This window comes from Phyllopteryx taeniolatus, chromosome 3 (assembly GCF_024500385.1).
Source record: "Phyllopteryx taeniolatus isolate TA_2022b chromosome 3, UOR_Ptae_1.2, whole genome shotgun sequence".
Lineage (NCBI taxonomy): Eukaryota > Metazoa > Chordata > Actinopteri > Syngnathiformes > Syngnathidae > Phyllopteryx > Phyllopteryx taeniolatus.
The window spans coordinates 13,240,791-13,265,907 of record NC_084504.1 but is presented as its reverse complement, the minus strand read 5'-3'; the positions used below and the strand labels follow the sequence as shown (position 1 = coordinate 13,265,907).

The 25,117-nt window shown below is 40.9% G+C and overlaps 1 protein-coding gene across 5 annotated transcripts in view; it reads right to left on the bottom strand.

Moving 5' to 3' along the window:
• LOC133474883 (protein shortage in chiasmata 1 ortholog) overlaps positions 1-21,187 on the bottom strand; it is a 31,953-nt gene extending 10,766 nt beyond the window's left edge. For 3 of the 5 annotated variants that reach the window (XM_061767004.1, XM_061767006.1, XM_061767002.1), the window contains exons 1-23: positions 21,040-21,187; positions 20,560-20,619; positions 20,340-20,469; positions 20,136-20,217; positions 19,187-19,353; positions 18,362-18,524; positions 17,357-17,447; positions 17,137-17,278; positions 16,951-17,037; positions 15,825-15,957; positions 15,514-15,608; positions 14,376-14,591; positions 12,760-13,098; positions 12,452-12,670; positions 10,272-10,457; positions 10,102-10,194; positions 8,343-8,503; positions 8,207-8,279; positions 7,044-7,107; positions 3,676-3,851; positions 3,497-3,602; positions 2,177-2,288; positions 1,985-2,106 (exon numbers count right to left, since the gene is read on the bottom strand). In XM_061767004.1, coding sequence (XP_061622988.1) covers positions 1,985-2,106; positions 2,177-2,288; positions 3,497-3,602; positions 3,676-3,851; positions 7,044-7,107; positions 8,207-8,279; positions 8,343-8,503; positions 10,102-10,194; positions 10,272-10,457; positions 12,452-12,670; positions 12,760-13,098; positions 14,376-14,591; positions 15,514-15,608; positions 15,825-15,957; positions 16,951-17,037; positions 17,137-17,278; positions 17,357-17,447; positions 18,362-18,524; positions 19,187-19,353; positions 20,136-20,217; positions 20,340-20,469; positions 20,560-20,604 — 3,002 coding nt within the window. In that variant the 5' untranslated portion in view covers positions 20,605-20,619; positions 21,040-21,187. Of the gene's footprint in view, positions 1-1,984; positions 2,107-2,176; positions 2,289-3,496; positions 3,603-3,675; positions 3,852-7,043; positions 7,108-8,206; positions 8,280-8,342; positions 8,504-10,101; positions 10,195-10,271; positions 10,458-12,451; positions 12,671-12,759; positions 13,099-14,375; positions 14,592-15,513; positions 15,609-15,824; positions 15,958-16,950; positions 17,038-17,136; positions 17,279-17,356; positions 17,448-18,361; positions 18,525-19,186; positions 19,354-20,135; positions 20,218-20,339; positions 20,470-20,559; positions 20,620-20,885; positions 20,948-21,039 lie in introns of those variants that run through there. The other 2 variants (XM_061767003.1, XM_061767007.1) reach the window with 2 other exon arrangements.
• Between the last annotated feature and the right edge of the window lie 3,930 nt (positions 21,188-25,117).

Genomic DNA, 25,117 nt, shown 5'->3' with positions numbered 1-25,117 from the left:
TTGTGTGTGTTAGTCCCCAATTAACACAAACAAGGGAATGTTAACTGTTTATTAAGCAAAACCTCAATGGCACACATTATTCAGCCAATAGTTGACCACAGCGAACGTCAATGCATATTTGTTTGACAGGCGAAGGGCTCGTCTTCAGCGGACCAACCACCCGGTTTAACATGGAGACTTTTTGTCATTCTGATTGAAATCATTCCTATTGAAGATCTCTGGTCAACTGTTTAAGTGACGTGATCCATAGCCGTAAGACATGTGCACGTCATTGATAGATGTTATCTATCAAGATGGAGGTACGTCATCTATTCAGCACAGTAGTTGGGATTGTTTTTATACGTTTATTTAAAAAACGCTTGCTAAAGAAATTACAAGGAGTTAAAAATAAGATCTCCGTCGCATACGAGCTCTGTCGGGAGCCACCATATTTACACTGTGCGTAAATGATGACGTCACCGTGCATTTACGTCGAGACGAAGCATGCGCGCACAAAGCTTTTCCCGGCTCTATTCTGAATATTCTGAATGACGTTATACATACTGTATACAAATATACAAATTTAGTTCTGATCGGTTTGGCAAAAGGAATTCCATTCAGATTTGGCCTGTTAATTCTGATTGAGGTGTTTATATGGAGCATTTTCATTCCTTTTTGGCTTCTAAACCGATTATAATTGAATAGAAGGCTTTATTCTTTATTTCAGACCCAGGGGGATCCATATCACAGAGTAAAGAAAAACAATTTGAGAGAATCAATAATCAATCGGTGGCCGACTGGTTAGAGCGTCTGCCTCACAGTTCTGATGACCGGGGTTCAATCCCCGGCCCCGCCTGTGTGGAGTTTGCATGTTCTCCCCGTGCCTGTGCGGGTTTTCTCCGGGCACTCCGGTTTCCTCCCACATCCCAAAAAACAAGCATGGTAGGTTAACTGACGACTCTAAATTGCCCGTAGGTGTGAATGTGACTGCGACTGGTTGTTTGTTTGTATGTGCCCTGCGATTGGCTGGCAACCGGTTCAGGGTGTACTCCGCTTCCTGCCCGATGTTAGCTGGGATAGGCTTCAGCACGCCTGCGACCCTAGTGAGGAGAAGCGGCTCAGAAAATGGATTGATGGATGGATGATTTAAAAGCGGCATCACGGTGAGCGACTGGTTAGCACATCTGCCTCACAGTTCTCAGGTTCAAATCCCGGCCCCGCCTGTGTGGAGTTTGCATGTTTTCCCCGTGCCTGCGTGGGTTTTCTCCGGGCACTCCGGTTTCCTCCCACATCCCAAAAACATGCATGGTAGGTTAACTGAAGACTCTAAATTGCCCGTTCGTGCGAATGGTTGTTTTTTCATGTGCCCTGCGATTGGCATGCGACCAATTCAGGGTGTACCCCGCCTCTCGCTCGAAGATAGCTGGGATAGGCTTCAGCCCGCCCGCGACCCTTGTGAGGATAAGCGGTACGGCAAATGGATGGATGGATTTAAAAGCAAAAAATAAAATGTAATAAATAACAAAAACATAATAAGGTCAGGCCTTATTTTTCATGATTTCAGAGGCCTTAAAAAAACAACATTGTTCACCGTGATAGTTTTGGGAAAATATATCGTCTTAGAAAAATTGGTATCGTGACAGGCCTAATGCTAAAATTTATTGAATAGAGTATTACATTATTTTCTAATGAGAAATAGTTCCCAAATGCTATCATGCTAGCAGTTGCTACCCTAACATACAGAAAGATAGCAACCAGCATTATGATTAAGTGATAAGAGTTCTCCAATATTCTCCAGTTGCCAGGTAAAATTTCTAATGAGAAGTGATAAGATCAAATGCTAGCAGTTAATGAAAGCAAGGTAGCAAGCTGAGTGATAAGTTATCCCCTTTTCACATGTTGCTTGATCCTGTTTTGAATAAGAACTAATGAGCTCAAATCCTAACATTGAAACAGTTCCTATGCTAACATAGTAAAGCAAGATATCAACCAGAGTAGAACTGACCCTCCGCCCTTGCCGTCGGGGCAGTGCAGTATGATCCAACAGTAGTTATACTGCAGCGACAGAGCGGTGAGCCTCATCACAATCACCTCGCAGGCTTGCATCTCACAAAGCTCGTCCTGCTCCTTTACACACAAAAAGTAGGTAGGTAGGTTGCAATACTGTAGGAGTTCAGTAGGTGGCGTGTTTGTCTACCTGAACAACAATGACAGTGCTCTCATCCACCGTGATGACAGAGTAGTTATTGGTGCCGCCCAGCCTCTGCAGGGTCGGACAGTGGCTCCTTGCCAGCAGCGTTATGTTAAACCTGCAAAAACATCAGCAAAATGCCGTCTCTGTGTAAAGGTATTCCGTGATGCAGGCATCCGGGTTTGAAGTACTTCAACACCGGAAAGTTGCCTGACGAGTGTTCCACCTTGTCGGGGAAGTTTCAAATAGGAAAAAAACAGCTGTGTGAAAGGATCTTCACACCTGACATTCACATCTTCGGCCTTATTGTGCTGAAAACAATTACTTACAATCACATAGCTAGGAAAATACAGTGGTGCCTTCAGAGGTGAGTGAGAGTGCTATTTTTCTTATTGAAAAACACATTACAAACATTCTTGGTTTTTATGGGAGAATGGAACAGATTAAGGGCATTTCCATTCACTTAAATGGGATAGATGATTTGCGATATGAGTGTTTTGAGTTACAAGAGTGGTCAGAGGATAAATTAAACTCGTATATCAAGGCACCACTGTGCCTCTAAAGTTGAGAAATTGCTGGTTGCCGCTTTGACACCCCCTCCCCACAATTCTGTGTTGATGTCTTTCATGCAGAACAGTGACGTGCTAACTTACTGTAATTAAATTATTGTAATTAAATTACTTCACACACACCGAAACTTTAGAGCATGATTCGATCATTGACGTCATTGAATTATGACATTAAAGCCGATCAGCAAAAAATGCTAATTATCGGACGATACCAATCAAGCCGATCAGATCGGTATAAAGTCTAGTAGTGAACGGCATGTAGATTATTATAACGGAGTAAAAGTACCGTTTCTTCACATAAATACTCGAGTAAAAGTAAAAAGCATGCTTTGTTAAAATTACTCTGGTACAATTTAAGTTACTGATAGTGTTAGTGGTGCACTCGCCTGACTTTGGTGTGGCCAGCATGGGTTCAGTTCCCAATCAGTGACGGTGTGAATGTGAGTGTGGATGGTTGTCCGTGTCTATATGTGCCCTGCGACTGACTGGTGACCAGTTCAGGGTGTAGTCCGCCTTTCGTCCGAAGCCAGCTGGGATAGGCTCCAGCGCCCGTGACCCTAACCAGGATAAGCAGTGTTGGGAATGGAGAATGGATGGTACAATTTATCCAAAATGTTACTTGAGTAAATGTAATGGAGTAAATGTAGCACATTCCTACCCACCTCTGGGTGGGTCAGGCAAATCTACCACCACACCATCAGTGACTTTGGATATATTCCATAGCTTCTATTTTTTTTCTACCATCAGCAGCACTTACATGGACTCCAGCGCCTGCAGCAGCAATACACAGTTGAGGAGCGACTCAGTTACCAACAACACATACGCCACCTTGTCCACCAGGGTATCCTCGCGCGCCACCTCAGCTGTGGGAGTTTTAAAAACAAAATCACCTTCTGGTCCACCGAAGAAAAGGCAGATCGAGTCACACATGCTGACCTCCGCCAGGGAGGACGGTATCAAAGGTGAGGTGCTGCACTCTCCTCTCCTTGCAGACGGTCGCCCACGGTGACGGGCCCGGATGGTCGTACTCCACCACCAGAGAGAAAAGATCCCACGGGAAGTCCGGGCCCAGATGCTGCTCGTACACCAACACGCACCCACTGTCTTGAATGCTATGTGGACCAGGTCAAGGACTCGTGTTTAGTGTATAGTGGTACCTCATCAGTGCCCCAACTTACGAGTTTTTCGAGTAACGAGACGTGATCGTTTTGCTTTGTGTTGCAAGCTGATATTTGAATTTTGAGTAAGCTTCAGATACGCTCGCTCGAGGGAAGTGACAAAAAAATTGAGCAATGGAATATGTGTATCAGGTCCGTCACGTACTCCCAATCTCACCAATTCTCAACAAATTACTTTGTTTAACAATCTACTCCATTCATAACAATTAATGCCATTTTAATTAATTTCAACTGAGAAAATGTACAAATCTCAATTGCAATGAAGTTGGGACGTGTAAAACATAAAAACCGAACACAATGTTTTGCAATTTCTTTTCAACCTATATTTGAATGCACTACAAAGACAAGCTATTCAATATTCAAACTTTGCATTTTTTTGCAAATATTCATTTTGAATTTGATGCCTGTAACATGTTCCAAAAAAGCTGGGACAGGGGCAAAAAAAGACTGGGAAAGTTGAAGAATGCTCAAAAATCACCTTTTTGGAACATACCACAGATGAACATGTTCATTGAAAACAGGTGAGTGTCATTATTGAGTATAAAAGGAGCCCAGCTTCTCTGGGACTAATACAAAGTGCTGCGGGCTCACGAGTCCACATTACAAATTGTTTTTGGAAATAATTGACATCGTGTCCTCCAGGCCAAAGAGGAAAGTGATCAGGGCAAAGTTCAAAAGCCAGCATCTGTGATGGTATGGAGGTGTGTTAGTACCCATGGCAATGGTAACTTGCACATCTGTGAAATCACCATTAAAGCTGAAAGGTACACACAGGTTTTAGAGCAAAATATGCTGCCATCCAAGCGTCATCTTTTTCAGGGACCTCCCTGCTTATTCCAGCGAGAAAATGCCAAACTGTATTCTGCACCTGTTACAAAAGCATGGCTTTGTAGCAAAAGAGTGTGAGTACTAGACTGTTTTGCCAACATTCCAAACCTGTCTCCTACTGAAAATGTGTAGCGCATTCTGAAGTGCAAAATACAACAACGGAGAACCCGGACTGTTGAGTGATTGAAGTTGTACATCAAGCAAGTAGTAAGAATTCCACCTACCAAACTTCAACAATTAGTGTCCTCAGTTCCCCAATGCTTGTTGGGTGTTGTTAAAAATATAACACAATGGCAACCATGTCCCTGTCCCAGTTGCAGGTATAAAATTAAGTGTTGCAAGTATCAAATTAAAAATGAGTAAAAAAAAAAACAAAGTTTATCATTTTGAATTTTAAACATCTTGTCTTTGTAGTGTATCCAATTATACACAGTGGGAAAAATAGTATTTGGAAAGCCACTGATTGTGCAAGTTGCTCCCCTTAAAAAGATTAGAGAGGTCTGTAATCTTCATCAAAGGAACACTTTATCTTTGAAAGACAGAATGTGGGGGGGAAAAAATCAGGAAATTAATTACCTTGTAGGATTTATAAACAATTTATTTGTATATTCTTGCAGAAAATAGATATTCGGACAATCAAAAAGTTTAACTCAATACTTTGTAATAAAACCTTTGCTTGCAATTACCGAGTTAAAACGTTTCCTGTAGTTCTTGACAAGGTTTGCACACACAGTAGCAGGTATTTTGTCCCACTTTTCCAAGCAGATTTTCTCTCGATCTGTCATGTTTTGGGGCTCTCGTTGGTCAACACGGACTTTCAACTCCCTCCACAGATGGTCTATTAGGTTGAGGTCTGGAGACTACTTAGGCTACTCTAGGACCTTGAAATTCTTCTTAGGGGCCACTCCTTAGTTTCCCGGGCTGTGTGTTTCGGGTCATTGTCATGCTGGAAGACCCAGTCACGTTCCATGTTCAATGCTCTTACAGAGGGAAGGAGGTTTTTTCCCACAATCTCACGATACATGGCCCGATTCATCCGCTCCTTAATACCGATCAGTCATCCTGTCCCCTTTGCAGAAAAGCAGCCTCAAAGCATGATGTTTCCAGCCCCATACTTCACAGTGGATATGGTGTTCTTGGGATGCTACTCATATTCTTCTTCTTCCAAACACGGCAAAGTGGAGCTTATACTAAAAAGTTCTATTTTGGTCTCATCTGACCACATGACATTCTCCCAATCCAATCCTCTTCTGGATCATCCAGACGGTCAGTGGCAAACTTTAGACAGGCCTGGACATGTGTTGGCTTAAAGATCCCATATTTTGTCAATTTAGACCTCCATAGTGTGATTCTCTAACATGTACTTAGTATAAAATTGTCAATTTTGGTATTGTCAGAAAAGTCCAGAAAAGTGTCCAGAAAAGGCCTCTCTGATAGCTACATCTGGGTGAACCAGCATTGTATCTGCTTTTCCATATTTGGCTAAGCTCGCCCCCTATCCTCTGATTGGTTGCCTCCATGTAGAAGACCCACTTGTGAGAGCACACGTATTTGTTATGTCAACAGTGCTGGCTCGGGAGCAGAGAGGTAGGCGGAGATCTTCGCTAGTGATGTAGATAAGCTTGAGAAATTCGAATGACCTGATTTCAGGCTTCTAGGCAGAAAAACGCCTGGAACTCAGGAATGCATGGATGAGTTTAATTCATATTTCACGTTTACTGAGGCACCACAGAGACAATATTAGATATCAAATAGTAAAAAAAGTATGTTTGGCAAAATACGGGACCTTTAAGCAGGGGGATTTTTCGGGCACTGTAGGATTTGACTCCATGATGACGTAGTATGTTACTCATGGTAACCTTTGTGATTGTGGTCCCAGCTCTCTTCAGGTCATTGACCAGCTCCCCCTGTGCAGTTTTGGGCTGATCCCTCATCATCATTTTTGCAATTCACTACTTGCAAATTCACCTATTCACGCTGAAAAATAAAAGCTTTTTATTGTGCTCATGCCAAAGCACTGTCTAATATAAAAATATTGTTTCGCCGCCGTCTTGTGGTATCTTGGTGCCAAAGAACAACGCTGAAGTGAGGGGACTGCAAAAAAAGTAGTGCTTTGTCTTTTGGCATCTATAGGCAACTATAAATGTTTTACCGGGAGGCAATTAGTTGCCAAATTTCGCGGCACTTTTCGAGTAAATTAATTTACGATCTTGGTCACAGAAGGTATTAAACTTGGAAGTTGAGGTACCAATGTACTTTGTATATGAATATTCTTGATATATGAATTAATAAACTCACCTGCTGACAACACTGGCGCCATTCAGTTTGCTCTTGTCGTCATCGGGGCGAACTACACTTACAGCTGCAGAGATACATCCAATAAAAGACTGTCACTGTAGTTCATGGTTCTATAGAACAGGAGTCCTAAGTCAAAAGTTTGCAGATGCTTGCAAATGCTATTGAATGGGACAGGTGTTGCCTAAATTGTACAGTACCACTGACTTCCAATCAAACCTTTGTGGAATGCTGGTTCCAAACTTTTGACTGGTACTGTATCTATTAATGTACAGTACCAGTCAAAGGTTTGCGGACACTTGCTCATGCTATGTCACAACACACTTATAATAGAAATACAAAATAAAATTGCATGTTTTGGGATGTGGGAGGAAACCAGAGTACCTTGAGAAAACCCATGCAGGCATAGGGAGAACATGCAAACCCCACACAGGCGAGGGCAGGATTTGAACCCCGGTCCTCAGAACTGTGAGGCGGATGTGCTAACCAGTCGTCCACTGTTCCACAGTATTAAGATGCGCATATATATATATATACATATATACATATACATATATATATACACACACACACACAGACAGTTCTGAGGACCCAGGTTCAATCCCCGGCCCCGCCTGTGTGGAGTTTGCATGTTCTCCCCGTGCCTGCATGAGTTTTCTCCGGGCACTCCGGTTTCCTCCCACATCCCAAAAACATGCATGAATTGGAGACTCTGAATTGCCCTTAGGTGTGACTGTGAGTGCGAATGGTTGTTTGTTTGTATGTGCCCTGCGATTGGCTGGCAACCAGTTCAGGGTGTACCCTGCCTCCTGCCCGATGACAGCTGGGATAGGCTCCAGCACGCCCGCGACCCTAGTGAGGAGAAGCGGCTCAGAAAATGGATGGATGGATGGATGGATATATATATATATATATATATATATATATATATATATATATATATATATATATATACACACACACACACACACACACACAATCTTGTGCTGGTCATGTACCAATAGTGCATGTGGCTGAAAGCACAATTAAGAGTGTAGTAGTGCCACCTCTTGTGCTAGTTGCTCAATTACAGCTTTATCCATCCACTGACAACTTGCTTGTCAAAGGTGCCATGTTTCAAGTATTTCTGAAGACATAAAATGTTATAGATGTATATTAAAGCTTACCTGTCAGTTGTTTCAAGCTTTGCATGATTGTGGACATGTTGTTGTCACAATTAAGCGATGTGATTACAAGAATCTACACCAAAGACAAATGTGTCAGGTTATTGTTGTTGTAATCCAACCTGCGTCAAATACTGACTTTGTCGTTGTGCAGACGCCCCACAACCAGCTTCTGCAGCTCCAGCAGTTTCACGTCAGACTCGCGGTTCCTGCGCCCGAGATGTAAGATGATGTGCAGCCTCCTCAGCAGCTGAGTCAGACCCGTGTCGATGCATGTCTCTGATGCCTTGCTCAGGTACTCTAAAGCAGCAAACTTTATTGGTCCAGGGGAGAACATTTTCCAAGGATCCCTCATAATCCTAACACCAATTAAACATAACTATCATGTGTACCACTAAATGCTACAGGAATTAAAAAGTTATTTTTGAGAAAATCTGTAATGTTACATTAACAAATTCATATTATGTTATGTTATGAGAGTAAAGGAAGAACGTTGTAATCTTTTCAAGAACAAAGACGTACTTTGTCGGGATAAAAAGTCATTGTCTTAGAAGTTTATTTTTCCAAGGGTCAAGTCGGAATAGAGTGGTGCTTAGACTTACGAGTTTAATTTCTTCCGTGACCACGCTCGTAACTCAAAACACTCAAATCACCTTTCCCCATTGAAATCAATGGACATGCTATTCATCCATTCCAGCTTTTGTGCTCCTTTTGGTGTGCGTGCTTTGGCCACCGGGGGCAGTATAATACTCATACAGGCACAAATGAAGAGGCATTTCACAACTAATCACTGCCAGTCCTCCATGTTAACATGGATATTTGAATTTAACAGCCGTCAATGGCAGTGAATGAGCTAAGTGACTAAGTAAGTAAGCATCAGTAATAATAGTTTCATAGTGGATAAAGAATATAGGCCTGTGATTATGATTTTATTGAATGTCTACATGTGTTGTTGCATTCTTTGTGTTCAAATATCCGTTGCTTAAGGGGTTATAACACAACAACTATCCATGCTATTTGTAAGTTCATCTATGGCATTTTACATTATGTGTTAGCATTATGTTAGGGGCCATTCAAAGTAGTGCTGGGCAATATATCGTGAAACGTGTTTTATTAATGATCGATATGGAAAAGGGGATCATTTCTATACTTTTTGCTACTCCACGAGATTTCCATGGCAGCTCTTTTTGTGCAGAGAAGACATGGGGGAGAAGACGCTAGCGGCTAGTGAGACAGAAATTGTCCCAAAAAAAGGGCACATAATGACGATCATTTGGAAACAACCTTAGTCTGCAGAACTTGTATGAAAGATGTTGCGACGAAGACGGGCATATCCGTGTAAAACCTCCTGAAGATAAAGCACATTACCAAGTGCTATGCATGAATCACGCTAAAGAGAGCCGCGACTCCCTATGCCGCTCCTGTAACCTCAACAAAACAAACTTAACAGGATCTATGTTCAGCTCCTGAAGGAGGTAATGTCAACAATCTCATTCTACAACCCCAATTCCAATGAAGTTGGGACGTTGTGTTAAAAACAGAATTCAATGATTTGCAAATCATTGTATATACTGTAGCCAAGGACATGATTCGTATTTATACAGTGGAAAAAGATGGATCCCAGATACGAGAAGTCAGTTGAGTTCGCTGCCATCTAGTGGTCATATCTCAAATTGAATTGGTTCAAAGCAAAGGTAGGGAGGAGGAAATTGTTTTTTTGTTTGTTTGTTTAATTGATGCGCCAGTCCTCATATGTAGGTATGCACTTTTTTGTGTGTATGATACGCCATAATGGATTGCAAATTATTCTCACGGACTCCAGATTGAGAACCACTGCTCTTAAGACAAAGTGTTAGTGATGGATAGTTAAACTAGTACATTGCGTTAATTTTACTAACCCACAGCAGAACTCAGGTGACACTTGAACAGCAGCTCCCTGGCTGTAACCAGCGTATGGATCACAAGCACCTGGTGGAACAGCTGCTCCTCATCTGCATGCAACACCACATCAATAGTGCTCCTTATGGTCCCCTTCACAACTACATTATCCTTTCTGTGTGTGTCCTACCTCCTCTCTCCGCTAGCGTCCTCCTGCACAGCGCCATCTCCCGCTGTTTGAGCACGTAACGCGTCTGGTCCAGGGTCAAACGCTCAAAGTCCCTCCAGGCAGGGAGGTTGAGGCCCAGCTCTTTGGCAGAGGATAGACGAGGCCAAGCCAAGGACAGCAGCTCACGGTAGGCCTGACGCTGACTGTCTGTGTGCAACATTAAAACACACCTTAGGTCTTCTTTAGTATGCGTCTGAATATTTATCAGTAATTTCATTTATCATGAAACTTAAGTGAGCCATCACTATGAGCCAGTTGAACAGTGTAATGTGTCCTGTTCAGTCATCCACAAATAACAATACTGAAAAATGAAAGATAATTAAATAGAATAAAATATAGTATTGATCCAAGATTTTTATTAGATACCAGTGGAATCATGCAAAACAAGTCAAAGAAATGCGTTGAAAAGAGTTTGTAGTAACAAAAGCCACCAACCTACACATGTTTTGGGGATGTGGGAGGAAACCGGAGCCCACGGAGAAAACCCACCCAGATTTGAACCCCGGTCCCCAGAACTGTGAGGCAGATGTGCTAACCAGTCGACCACCGTGCCTGCCGATTTCGTAAACATTTATTTTTTATTTTTACTAATTAATATTTTATTTTTTTAAAACCTAAATCTTGGTGTTTCTATTTAATCTCCTTGCAATTATATTCTTATAAACTTATCATTTTTATTAGTAAATAATTTTGTTATTATTATTTTAATTGTTTTATATACAAATAAAGTATATTTTTTATTTTCGGTATACATTTTTAAAAATAATTTTTGCTTTTATTTTTTTAGCATTATGTTTTGATCCAGTTTTAAGTATTTTTTTATTATTGTAATTGTATGTTTATATATATATATACACACACACACACACACAACACACACACACAATATTACGTTACATTTTCTAAATAGGTAGCAATTTTCTATTCGCCGTTTTTAATGTCTTATTTTTGTTGTTTATTTTATTAAATTGTTTAAAATCTTATTTTGATCGTTTTTAATTTGCGTATTTTTTTAAATGTACACACACACATTTTAGGGGTGTTCCTCTCTCCAATAAAAAATTATCTGAGATATATGGTATCTCGATATATGGAATGCGATACGATTCAAGGACGGTACATTTTAAAGCTGACCGATTCCGTTCGATTCAATGGCCTTGCGATTCGATTTGATATGAATTTATTTGATTATATTTTTCATATAAAATCCCAGCGCCACGGTGGACAACTGGTTAGAGCGTCTGCCTCACAGTTCTGAGGACAGGGGTTCAATCCTCGGCCCCACACAGGTGGAGTTTGCATGTTTTCCCCGTGCCTGCGTGGGTTTTCTCCGGGCACTCCAGTTTCCTCCCACATCCCAAAAACATGCATGCTAGGTTAATTGAAGACTCTAAATTGCCCCTATGTGTGAATGTGAGTGCGAATGGTTGTTTGTTTATATGTGCCTTGCGATTGGCTGCCAACCAGTTCAGGGTGTACCCCGCCTCCTGCCCGATGATAGCTGGGATAGGCTCCAGCACGCCCGCCACCCTTGTGAGGATAAGCGACTCAGAAAATGGATGGATATAAAATCAGAGCCAGCACGGTGGGACGACTGGTTAAAACATCTGCCTCACAGTTCTGAGGACTGGGGCTCAAATCCTGGACCCGCCTGTGTGGAGTTTGCATGTTCTCCCCGTGCCTGTGTGGGTACTCCAGTTTCCTCCCACATCCCAAAAACATGCGTGGTAGGTTGATTGAAGACTCTAAATTGCCCGTAGGTGAGAATGTGAGTGCGAATGGTTGTTTGTTTATATGTGCCCTGCGATTGGGTGGCGACCAGTTCAGGGTGTAGCCCGGCTCTCGCCCGAAGATAGCTGGGATAGCATGCTCCAGCATGCCCGCGACCCTTGTGAGCATAAGCGGTACAGAAAATGGATGGATGTATATATATGCGTAATCAATGAAATGTATGATTATATTTTGCGATTACACAAATTATACATGTACTGTATTTTATTAAAAGAAGGCCTTACTGTGGTGCTTGACAGCGTCAGCAAATACTGTCTACAGAACCATAGTTTCTTAGTTGTGTTTGAAGTTTATCTCGATCCTGAAACAGGATGCATTGTCTCTATATAGCAAACGAAGGCGACTCATACCAATGGCTTGAACTTGAACCACTCTGCTACTGAGCGGATCCTGGGCAGGGGTGGTGGTGCTCTGCCCTCTGAAGGCTTGTCCTGACACTGCAGCAGTAGTGATGGGGATGGTGGCAGTAGTGATGGTGGTGGTGGTGGGCTTCCTGTCTGCTTTGCGTGTCTGCTTTGGAGTAGGGTGCACCTCGGGAGCCCTTTGTTTTTCTTGTTCCTCCTCTGGTGCTGATCAACACAAAAGATCACGAACTTCCAGTGAATCTCGTTTATCATGGGGGATATGTTCCTGACCCTCCCAGGAGAAGAAGAAGCACCTTCAGCGGGAGGGGATGCCTGCTGCGACCTTAGCATGATGAAGCTGGTCAGCGGGTCGGCGTGCTGCACCAGATGACCTCTGGCTGCCATGACGACGCCTCTCTGGTCGTCAATTTTCTGGCTTCTGAGGTTGGCATCCATTTTATGAGTAGAAGTTATGGATGAGACTTGGGAAAACATCTTGTTTGCCGTTCTGTCATTGGTACTTGTTGAAGGTTCGACTTCTTTTGTGTCAAGAGGGAGCGTTTTTTGAGAGAACTCGGCACCGGTATGCTTTTGGACCATGTCTGCTGCAATTGTAGACTCATTGGGGTGAGGTGAAGCACTTTGTAAGCAGTCTGAGGAAACAACAGGAGAAATGTTGGTTTGTTATTAGAAGGGCCCCTAGTGGTAGACCCTCAAAACTCATTGGAAGGTTAGAAGAAAAAAAATCAGCCTCCAATACAATTTGCAACGATCCACGCGGAATTTGGGGGACATGTGAGTCATAACAGAACACATGAAAAAGTCTCAAGACCCATGCATAACACTGAGCTAGAAGTCAGCCACTATGGCTTGAAGTAGCCATTTTGGGCAAATACTAGGGCTGGAACAGGGAACTCCTATGAGGGAATTCACCCAAATGAGCATGTTTATCATAAGTACACACACAAAAGGTCTCTGGTAAACATGCCTGAAAAGACACAGTAAGTTTTTTTTGATTCAGCACCCTCCAGAATTTTAAAGAGTCAGCCCCAGAAGCCAGTCTTACTTAGCAACATAAACTTTGGTATGCATGTCTATAAGTAGACCCACAAAAAAAATATGAAATCCATGCCTGAAAAGACACAGGAAGTCTGCCATTTGGATTTGATGTGGCCATTTTGACTCAGTTGCACCCTCCAGAATTCTAAAGTCACCCCCTTAAGGCAGTTTTACTTACCAACATAAACTTTGGTACGCATGTCTATAGGTAGACCCACCAAAAAGAGTCTCAGGAATCCATGCCAAGAAAAGACACACAAAGTCTGCTTTTTGGTTTTGAGCAGACGTTTTAGGTTCATTTTGGCCTGCAAAGACAAACTTGTCCGAGAGATTTTGTCAGATTGCTGTTAATTTTGAATCGCATACACTAGACAGCTGGACAATGCTAAATTAAGAAACCTTTGACTAGTTTTTATTATTACACCAGTTTGAGGGCTTTCCCCTGACTTAAACAATCAGTAGTATCCCTTATATTACGGTTGAAAAAGCCAGTTTCACGTGGTGACATGAAATCTGGTAGACATGTCCATCATGAGCAGACCCACAAAAAAAGTATCAAGAACCCATCACAGGAAAGACACACGTCGTCTGCCATTTTGGTTTAAAGCAGCCATTTTAGGTTCATTTTGAACATTTCCAATGATACATTTTGTCCAATTGCTCGCAAATTTGAACCACATATACTAGACCTACCAGACGAGATGGGTGACGATTAACTGCGAAGTAGCATGGTGGCAAATATTGATGGCTCACCATAAGACCCAAAATTCTAATAAATAAGTCAATACCACAAAGTCAGGGCTTGACCAAACATTTCTTGTTTGATGAATTGATGCAACAAATGATGAGAAATAAAACTGAGGGAGCTCACACTCTCCATCAGGTTCCGGTGACACGTTCTTAAATTCTTCCACCATGCGGTCGTCCTCATGAGAAGGAGCTTCAGCGCTCAGCCTCTCGGGAGACTCCCACATGTTACCAAAAAACTGTCCGGTCTCTGTTTCTGGAACCAAACTTTCCAAGGTTGTCAACTTCAAGGCTTCGTTCAGCGGCTGGAAGTCAACGGCTGCTTCTTCTACTTCAGGTTCTATCAGAAGTTACAAATTAGTTGTTTTCATGTAAAGTAGTGCCTTGAGTTACAAATTTAATTTGTTCCATGACCACGCTCCTAACTGAAAACACTCGTATCGTAAATCATCGTTCCCCCATTGAAATGAATGGAATTGCCATTAATCAATTTCAGCCTCCCAGAAAACCCAGCATTTTCTTTTTTTAAAGAAAAATAGCACTCTATGGCATTGTACTTTATACAAACATACAGTTATAACATAAATACAACGTAAATATTGTAATTAAACAGTTTGTGCATCATGATTTCATGATTTAATTCATTGTGCTAGTTTTTTTTTTGGCCACCAAGGGGCAGTATAATACATACAGATACTACAGATACAGACACATACTACTGTATACATAGATTTGATGATGAGTTTCAACTAAGATGCTGTAATATTAGTCATTCTTTGCGGGGATAAAGAATATATGCCTATCAGTACTGTATTGTCTGTCTCTATGTGTTGCTACTAGTTTGTGTTCAAATGTAATTTGTTTAAAGCAAAAATCGATGCTAGTTTCATTAGCCGGTTTACAGCGTTTCCCATTATGTGTTAGTATTAAGCCGCCTTTCAGCAAAGTCATGTGGTTTTGATTAAATACTGAACCTGTAATTCTCTTTGTTTTGTGTTTAGTTTTACAGTAAACTTCAACTGGGAGTGACATTAAACAGCTTGAAGCCTGTTTTTTTTTTTTTTTTGTTGTTTTTTTTATTCACTCTCTGTTGCTTGTTGTGAAGTTTGCTGCCACCATCTGGCTCCTTGAAACTCAAATGTTTGCACACAACTCAGGACCAAAAAAATCATACCACGAAAAATACGTAAGCTGGGCATTCGTAAGTCAAGGTTTCACTCTGCTTAAGAATCGATGTTAGACCAAGGAGATCTTGAGTCTACCTGCAAACATGAAGCTTAGCACATAGTTTGGATACTTCTCGGCCTTCCAGAGCAACACTTCCATTGGCTTCTGAGCTCCTGCTGACACCAAAGATCTGGAATGTCATAAAAATGAATGAATAAAAGTCATAAAAATGACTTATACATACACTGACGGCACAGTCTAATGGGATCCAATACAAGAGCTGTATCAAAAAACAATGAGCCACGAGAGCCAATCAGAAGCCTGTAGAAAGTTATTTCTGGAAGTGTCACAGTGATAAAGTCAATTACTCTAATACAAAATGATAGATTTCAAGATCCTCACTCACAGTGTGCCCAGTAAAGACAGTTCTTCCCTCTGGAGGTCGCATATGCTCTGACAGACGTGATAGTGACTGGTGGCAGTGGTAGGTGGAGTCAGAGTCACCTCCAGCTCCATGTCGGTCGGAAGTGTCGCCCAGTCTAAAGATGAAAAAAATAAAAATACAATGGAACATCTAACGGGCGGCACGGTGGACGCCTGGTTAGCACATCTGCCTCACAGTTCTGAGGACCGGGGTTCAAATCCTAGCCCCACCTGTGTGAAATTTGCATGTTCTCCCCGTGTATCCTTGCGTTTTCTCCAGGTGCTCCAGTTTCCTCCCACATCCCAAAAACATGCGTGGTAGGTTAATTGAAGACTAAATTGCCCATAGGTGTGACTGTGAGTGTGAATGGTTGTTTGTTTATATGTGCCCTGCGATAGGCTGGGGTGTACCCCGCCTCTCGCCCGAAGATAGCTGGGATAGGCTCCAACACGCCTGCAACCCTAGTGAGGATAAGTGGTACAGACAATGAATGGAAGGATGGAACATCTAACCTTTATTATTTGGATTGTCTGTAAAGGCGCACAAAACTTGAAATGCTGACCTTTGCATTATTCCACTTTACCAGACGCAGTGCCAGAACCAGCACCAAAATCAGTTAAAGTACCAGAAACAGTTTTAGTTGGCTACCAGCACCAGAGCCTGTTATGTACCAGAAACAGTACCAAAGATAGTTATAGTACCTGACTAGTTATAATACCAGTAACAGAACCTGTCATGTCCCAGAACTAGTACCAAAGCCAGTTATAGGACCAGTGCCAGAGCCATACATGTACAAAAAACAGTACCAAAGACAGTTACAGTATCTGACCAGTTATAGTACCAGTACCAGAACAAAAGACAGTACCCAGTAACTAGTGCCACAACCAGCTCCAGTTCCATAACTAGTCATATTACCAGAACAGGACCAGTACCAGGACCAGTAACAGAGTCATTTATCGTACCAGTTCCAGTACCAGATCAATACCAGAACCACTAACCGAGACAGTTACAGTTCAAGAACAAGGGGCCAGAACCTTTTATGCTATGAGTACTAGAACGAGTAACAGTTCTACTGGTAGTACCAGAACCTGACTGTTTTGTATTCAACCTGAAGGGTGTGTGTCCTTCATCCAGTTTCCTTTGCTGGTTGTCAGCACTGAAGAAAAATGGAAAATGTCCACTGATGCTGATACATCTGAAGGACACAAAAAAAAACAACACTTTTATCGCTTGCAACAACACTTTTATTATTTGCATGTTTAATGGAAGACAATCTCAACAGCCTGTGCGTTACCTTTATTAAGCGCCTCCAGGTCAGGAAGTTGCTCATCCAGTTGTTCAGCAACAACATTTAAACAACGACAAAGGCTTGAAAAGCTGCTGGGATAGTCGACGGTCATCTTGCAGTCGTCCAGAAGCTCAGCTAACAGCAACGACTACCAGAGGAAAATACAGTTTTTCAGCTATTGAGTGAGAAAAACAAATATTTGTAATACAGGTATTAGTTCAATGACCTCGTTTGCCATTAGTGGCTCTTCGGTAAACTCCTCTGCGATATCTGCTTTGTGCAGCTCGTCATTGGGCCTCTCAGAAGACGCACAGTCCCTGCAAGATTGTAACCCTCACATAACATTTGCATTAAAACGTGCATTTATGACATACTTGTCAAACTCAGGCCCGGGGGGCAAATCTGGCCCGTGATGTAATTATATTTGGCCCGCGAGACCATATCAAATGTGTAGAGCTGGCCCGCCAGTAGCCTATATGGCGCATGTACCACTAATACTACAAATCCTAGAATGCTTTGCTAGTGTGTTGGCGCATTAGTCGAGATCGGCAAGCGCAACCATGCCACCGGTCTCCCCTTCCCAAAAATGGCAAAAAAAAACCAAAAAACCAAAAAAAAAAGGAAAACAGGAGCTTTAAGACAGGTGGGAGGCAGATTATCTGTTCACGTAAAGGACAGACCTGTTTGTCTTGTGAGCCAGCATGGCTGTTACAAAACAATATAACATAGCTCTTCTATTTTGCACTTTTTCAACTCCTGTTAATAGTTTCAAGGTTGGCTTTTTATTGAAGGGCATTCTTAGTTTTGGGGGTTGTTTTGTTGTTGGACTTTGAAAAAAGATTTCACAAAAAAAAAAAACAATTATAAAAACCCGAAGACTACAGATAGAGAGCCAAACTAATGATTGTATCTATTTAAACAAACTGATTTCTCATGTGTTTATAAAATTAAAGTGTGCTTATTCCACCACTGGGAATTTGGGTTCGACACCCCTGATTTATGACGTATGAAACTGACGGTGGTGGGAAGTAAAGAAGTGCAAATACTTTGTTGCTATACTTCGTAAGTAGATTTTAAGGTATCCAATTTCTGGCGACTTGTTACTTTCACTCCCTACATTTGTAAACAGACAAAGAAATACTTCTACTTTTACCAAAAGTATTTTTAACACAAGTATCTGTACTTCTTAAATACTGAGGAAGAATGTGAGTACATTTTCCACTTCTGGCACCTGAATATTGTCTCCTCGGTGACAAAGTCTCCGCTCAGGCTTATTAGCGGGTCGGCCACCACCAGGGTCTTCAGCCGGGACACTTTGCTCTTCAGGCTGGGCAAATGTTGTTTAAATCGTGGGAGGAAATCGGCAGCCATGATGTCTTCCAGCAGTAACAGATCTGCCAAAATCCAACAAATGATTCTAATATAAAGTTGAATTTGTTCTGTGATTAAACTTTTAACTCAATTTACTTGTATGTCAAAACAATTTTCCCCTTGGAAAACAATTGCCATTCATCCATTCCAGACCACCCCTAAAAAATGTTTGGGGTGTTTTTAATGAAGAAAAATATTTCTGTATTGTATAAAACCATAATAAAAGAGAACGTTAAGATATACACTGTTTGAATACAGTGTAATTACTGTACATACTGTAGTATTTGTGTGTTGGATGTCTGGCTTCAATAAGCGTGGCCTAATGAGTGACAGCAGCTGGAATCGGGTTGGCTACGTGAGAGTCTCGGTGGGAGTTGTGGCCTACAGCGGCTGCTTGCGAGTCTTCTCATTTTCTATTTGTGTCTTTAACTGGTTGGACCATTCAATATACAGACGGAAGTGCATCGGTGACTGTGGCTCTCCTTGCCCACATGTGAGGGCATTACAGTACCTTGTAACGTTGTATCCGAACCTCGCTCGTACCTTTAATTTTGGCTCGCAACACAGAGCAAACAAATTGACCAAACGACGGCTCATAACTTTAAGAACTTGTGAATTGGGGGACTTGTAAATCAAGGTATTTCTGTATTCTAATGCACATTTTCACAGGATTTTTTTAATTTACCCTTGTCTTTAGTTGAGGGATCCAACTGTGCAGTTAACTTGAAGAAGGATTCCTCACATGGATGGGCAAGCTTCGTCTCTTCGATCTGGTGAAGAAGCTCTGCTGAGTCAGCAGGACAGCTCCCTACAATCTCCATCTTGTCCTTGATACTCCCAGGGTCCACAAATCTGGAGAGGAACAAATCTGTCATTCTAAAAACTACAAAATGTAGGGACTTTGTAATGACCACAGTGTAGTGAGGCCAACAAGTATCCTCCCAATGCACGACACCCAGGATGTTTCAAAATCGGAAACGTTTGGGGAATGCTCAATAAAACCCAATTTTTAGCCAATTTATGGTTGACAACTTGCTGTAAATGACGTGTATGTATTACAAAATCTATTAACAATGCAAATATGACTTTTAACCGACCGGCGTAAAATCCTTGCACTCCGATCTTTAAGGCAGTGATTTCCTCTAATGGCACACGGAAGAATCACCGAATTAAATATTCAAACTCTGCATAACATTATAAAGGCTTAAACATTTGTTTATTATTAATCCATTCCAGTTCATTTATGAAGCACAATTCAGTTGTACATATTTAAATCTTCAATTCAATACATTTGCATTCAATGTTTAGTCTTGGTTTGTTTTGAAACATTTATTAATGTACAATTTTTATTTAACTTTAGTGTACAATACAATTTAATTGAATCACTATTTAGTTTATTTTCATATATTTAAGTACAGTATTCATGTTTAAACTGTGCATAACAGTGGCTTACAATAATATTGAATATACCTTTTTGGAATACAACCTCTGCCTCATTTTGGATGAACACTTTGCCTTGTACACTACTACTGTATTAATGTTGGTCATTATGGTGGTACTTGGGTGGCCAAATATTTTTTAGGTGGTATTTGGTGTAAGGGGTTTGGCAACCACTGATTTAAGAGGTACGTCACTTTTCTGTTGAGTTGATGTGTTGTGTGGTTCCTCTGAGGTCATCCAGGACAGAAGCGCTCAGCGAGGTGGAAAGCACCTTCCCTAAACATGCAAATCACCTCAGTTGCATGATTGAATGTTGATGTTCCGTTCCATTAAATTGATTTTTTTTTTTTTAAACAAACAAAAAAACAAAAACAAAAAACATGCTTTCATAAGTGTACCTCTGACCCACGGCTTCCTGTAGGTGACCTCCGCCAGGGTGCCACTGTGAGGGAAATAGTCATCCTTGTCACCTATGTAGGGCGTGGGTAGCGCCAACAAGTCCATCATCACCTTCTGACGGTTTCTGGTCTGAAAGTAAGATTAGTTTTTCTTTCTATCAATTATTCATAATTTCGTTTTACTGTGTTTTTTTCAACTCTATCATAATCACAAACTCACCTCGAAGACATAGTCAATAGCTTTAAAGCTGATAAAAGAGAACATAGTTGAGTGTCACACCTGTAAACATAACAAAAGAAGTTTTCTTTTTTTTTTAAGGTTTGTGGGTTTTTTTTTCTTTTAGCTTTTTCTCTTCTCCTTGGGGAAAAGAACGCATTAGTTCGACTTGGCTAATAATAGCTAAGCTACAGCTAACAGATAACTACAGTACCATAGCGAACATATTTATTCGATTATCAAACATACTCTGTTCTTATTAAACACTAAAACATAAAGATGAAATAATTTAAGATAAAAAATTCACCAATTTTATCGTTACGAGTTACCTTTACTTATTATAAGTGGGGAGAAAAAACCTGAAGTCGATGACCAACAAAGATCGTCTATTGTTAAGCTAATTTACACAGCGGGAGAAAGTTGGATGTTTGATATTCGCCTGACATTCAGTTCTCACACGCTCGTACTCTGCCTCATACCTACTTTTTCAACTATATCACATGTGTAGTATGTGGAGGACAATTTCGCAAACTGTAAAAAAAACAAAACCGCGGGTGGATTTGTTGTCACGTCAAATTTATATACAATTACAGCAATAACGACGCTTGATTCTAATGTCGCTGACAGTCTGTGTTAGGGACCGTCCACAAATTACAAATTCCCGGGGTGACAAATGTCTAACAAATCACCATATATCGAACAAAAGATGTTTTTTTGTTTGGTTTTTGTTTTTCATTCTGTTTGCTGTAGTAGTTGGCAATGGGAGTCCACCACTTACTACAGGTCAAACTTTGCTGATATCTTGTATTTTGGCGAAACTGGATGCAATTAAATTGGAAAAATAAATATTCACTAAAAATCAATAAAATCACCTTTTCTTATTCCGATTGCCGAAGTAGGTGGCAATGGGAGTCCACCACTTACTAAAGGTCAAAGTTTGCGGATATCTTGCATTATAGAGAAACTGTGTGCAATTAATTATCAGAAATATGTACAATATATTTTTTTCAATTACTAAACACTATTTGCATTACCTAAATGCAAATTTCACATAGCCACATGGTGTTGTTGGATGGAAGACTGTCCTCTGTTATTCCTAGGCAGGATGCATGGAACCATCTCTTAAATTTGTCACATTCTATCTGTGGAAACCACAAAATTAAAGAACCATTCAATCCGGCATTTCTCATACACTTGAGATCACAGATGATAGATCACAAATGATACTCAGGCGAAGAATGTGTTCACTTTGAAGTTGAGAGGCAACGGGAACCTTCTGTCCACAGTAATAGCAGATGTTTTTGTGTCTGAAAATAATTTTACAATAACAATGTATTAGTACAGATACCACCTTTTGTGAATAGACAGCATGTGTAATTGAGAAATTACCAAATTAAATAAGAGTTAAGACTTGGAAAATGTGTCTTACATGGCGCAACAAGCATCTCCTCTGCAATCTGTTCTCTCAGACATGCAATATTTTTTGTTTTTTTTTAACCGGAGCGACGTTAAAGTACTCGGGAATTGACGGAACGCGTTCTATTGTTTGTCTTGCCATCTTAACAGAAAAGGACACGTTTTGTGAACCTCCTAATAGCCTGTTGTATTGAACTTTGGTGAATCTGGCACAGACAGTATATCGTCATGGAATATTGTTTGAAATGTTTTTGCGTAACCTCCGTGCCAAAGACTCCACAACTAGTTCCGTCTCTCTGTTTCGTGTGAGGAATGGTTGCTGGTTTCCATACCAAGGACAACCAATCCTTTCACCCAAGTAAATGGAACCTTGTTTTGAAGTATTTTCTGTTGAAAAGCACAAGTGTGTTAACTCTTATTTGAGTTAACGATTGTTTTTCAGTGACTTCTTTGCAGTTTTGTTTTGTTTTTGCTGTGGGCAGGATTTGTGTGAGGTAAAAGATTTCTGGTTTCACTTGTTACAATAATGAATCTTGATTGCTGATCTTATAGTTTATTATTATGATTATGATGATAATGCTGATTATTTTTATGTGTACTGAGTTGTAGGTGACTGTTGAAAAGAGATTGCTGTCATTAAATGAAATATAATAGTCGGAAACTGACAAAGGTCTGTTAAGTTATAAGAGTGAAACTACTTTCAAAAGATGTAGGCCTACTATGTGAAAGCAATTCTCACCGGAAGCGTTTAGCTGCGCCCTCGGACACTTTAAGAAGAAGAAGAAGAATCATCTTTATTATCATGAACATGCACGCATGCACACAAAATTTGTTCTCTGCCTTTTACACATAACAGTGAACACACACTGTAAAATCCAAGATCCAAGCTAGGATCGGCAGGATCGACCACAAATACTTGTCTTGTTATAACATGAAGGTACTGTCCAAGGATGCACATAAAAATTCATTCAGAATACATACGCGAGAAAAGGATTTCTCTTATAAAAAAATCTTTAGTTGTCCCAAAGACAGTTTGTTTTTTTGAACCTGTAGTAAGTAGTGGACTCGTCTTGCCAACTACTACAGCAATCAGAATGAGGAAAAAGTATTTACTTTAAGTGATTTCACCAAAAGCCTTGGTCGCTTAACTTGTAGACGGTCCCTGGCGATTGTCAGGCGAATAGCAAACGTCGGGCTAACTTCCTGTCGCTAATTCACACTTATGTCGGTCCGCTCGTCCGCTGCGACATTAGCTACTACAAAGACAGACCTAAAATACAACGAATACGATTATAAACGCATAAAATATGTTACACTGCTGTTGAAGTTGTACCAAGGAACAAGCTTCAATTCAAGAAACCGATAACACAGGAGGAGAGGAGAACATTATATAAAACAACATGCATGCAACATGACCAAGATGTTTAGCCTGTGTAAGTAGTTAACATGCCAAGTACTGTACTACAGCTATACGTTTTTATTAATAGTACAAGTTAAAAATAATCTATAACAATTATAATGTTAGCTAATGCTATATGAAAAAGTTTGTAATATTTCCTTATGCCCACTGGGTGGCGCTCTATGGGTCTAGCGTTACAAACTGTAGCTAATCAGGATTACAGACAATAATAGTACTGTATTTATTTACAGTTGAGACGAATAGATTCACACAGTATTAAGAAATAACAATCATTTAAAAAAATACATTCAACATATGGTTTCACTCTTCCAGCTAACTGTACCAGAACTTAAATAAATGAATCAAATGAAATGTAACTTGAAGAGAGACGTGGCAAATGCACTCACACTTTGAACTTAATTTAGAATTTAGTACAAATACTTGATTAAAAAGGTGACACTGGTAAAGATAGAAGTTGTGATGCAACGCCTTCACTTAAAAAAAGTACCACCATTTTTTCGTGGGAAATGCTGATTGGCGGTATATCCCCGCTTATTCAAGATTTTAATTGGGTTGAAAAATGTTTTGTTTTTGTTCTCAATGCAATTATAATGGGTGTACAGTAAATTAATTGCGAATAGCGGGGACCCACTGTACAGTTAACTTTTTTTTTACATCGTCATCCACGTAGATCGAAAAAAGTATTGACTGAATAAGGAGTAGAAAGAACAGATTTCTGTTTTCAAATGTAGTGTGAAAAACAAAAAAAAATGTTAGAAAAATAACTACTCAAATAAAGTACAGATATACGAAAAATCTACTGAAGCTTCGGTAATTTCCACCACTGGTGAATACTGTACATGTTGTGACTGAGCAATACCGTATGACTTGCGAGATGACCCGGAAGTACTTGAAGGATAGGTCGTTGGAATTCTAAAAATGCTTAAGAAAGGTGCCTCAATGCCACCTTTAGCATCAGTTACTCCTGAGCAACCTCTACGAAATGAAATAAGATATATTACCCATAGTCCTTTACGGCAGCAATATTTAAAGCAATAGAACACCGATGGGGCGGCACGGTGACCGACTGGTTAGAGCGTCTGCGTCATAGTTCTGAGGACCGGGGATCAATCCCCGGCCCCGCCTGTGTGGAGTTTGCATGTTCTCCCCGTGCCTGCGTGGGTTTTCAACGGGCACTCCGGTTTCTTCCCACATCCCAAAAACATCTGTGGTAGGTTGATTGAAGACTCTAAATTGCCTGTAGGTGTGAATGTGAGTGCGAATGGTTGTTAGTTTATGTGTGCCCTGCGATTGGCTGGCAACCAGTTCATGCTGTCCCCCCCCTCCTGCCCGAAGATAGCTGGTATAGGCTCCAGCACTCCCATGACCCTAGTGAGGATAAGCGGCTCAGAAAATGGATGGATGGATGGCTGGAGAACACCGATGAATTTTACAGACTGCGCGAAGATGCTCGAAGGTTTCACGTACATCCTTCTACCAACATACTTACTCTCTCTCCTCTAGAGGTATCCAAACCATCAAAGTCTGCTCTTAATCTCCAAAACATCTAACCTCGGCTGTCCCTCTGATGAGCTCATTTCTAATTTTATCCATCCTGGTCACTCCGAGAGCGAACCTGAACATCTTCATTTCCGCCACCTCCAGCTCTGCTTCCTGTTGTCTCTTCAGTGCCACTGTCTCTAATCCGTACATCATGGCTGGCCTCACCACTGTCACGTAAACGTT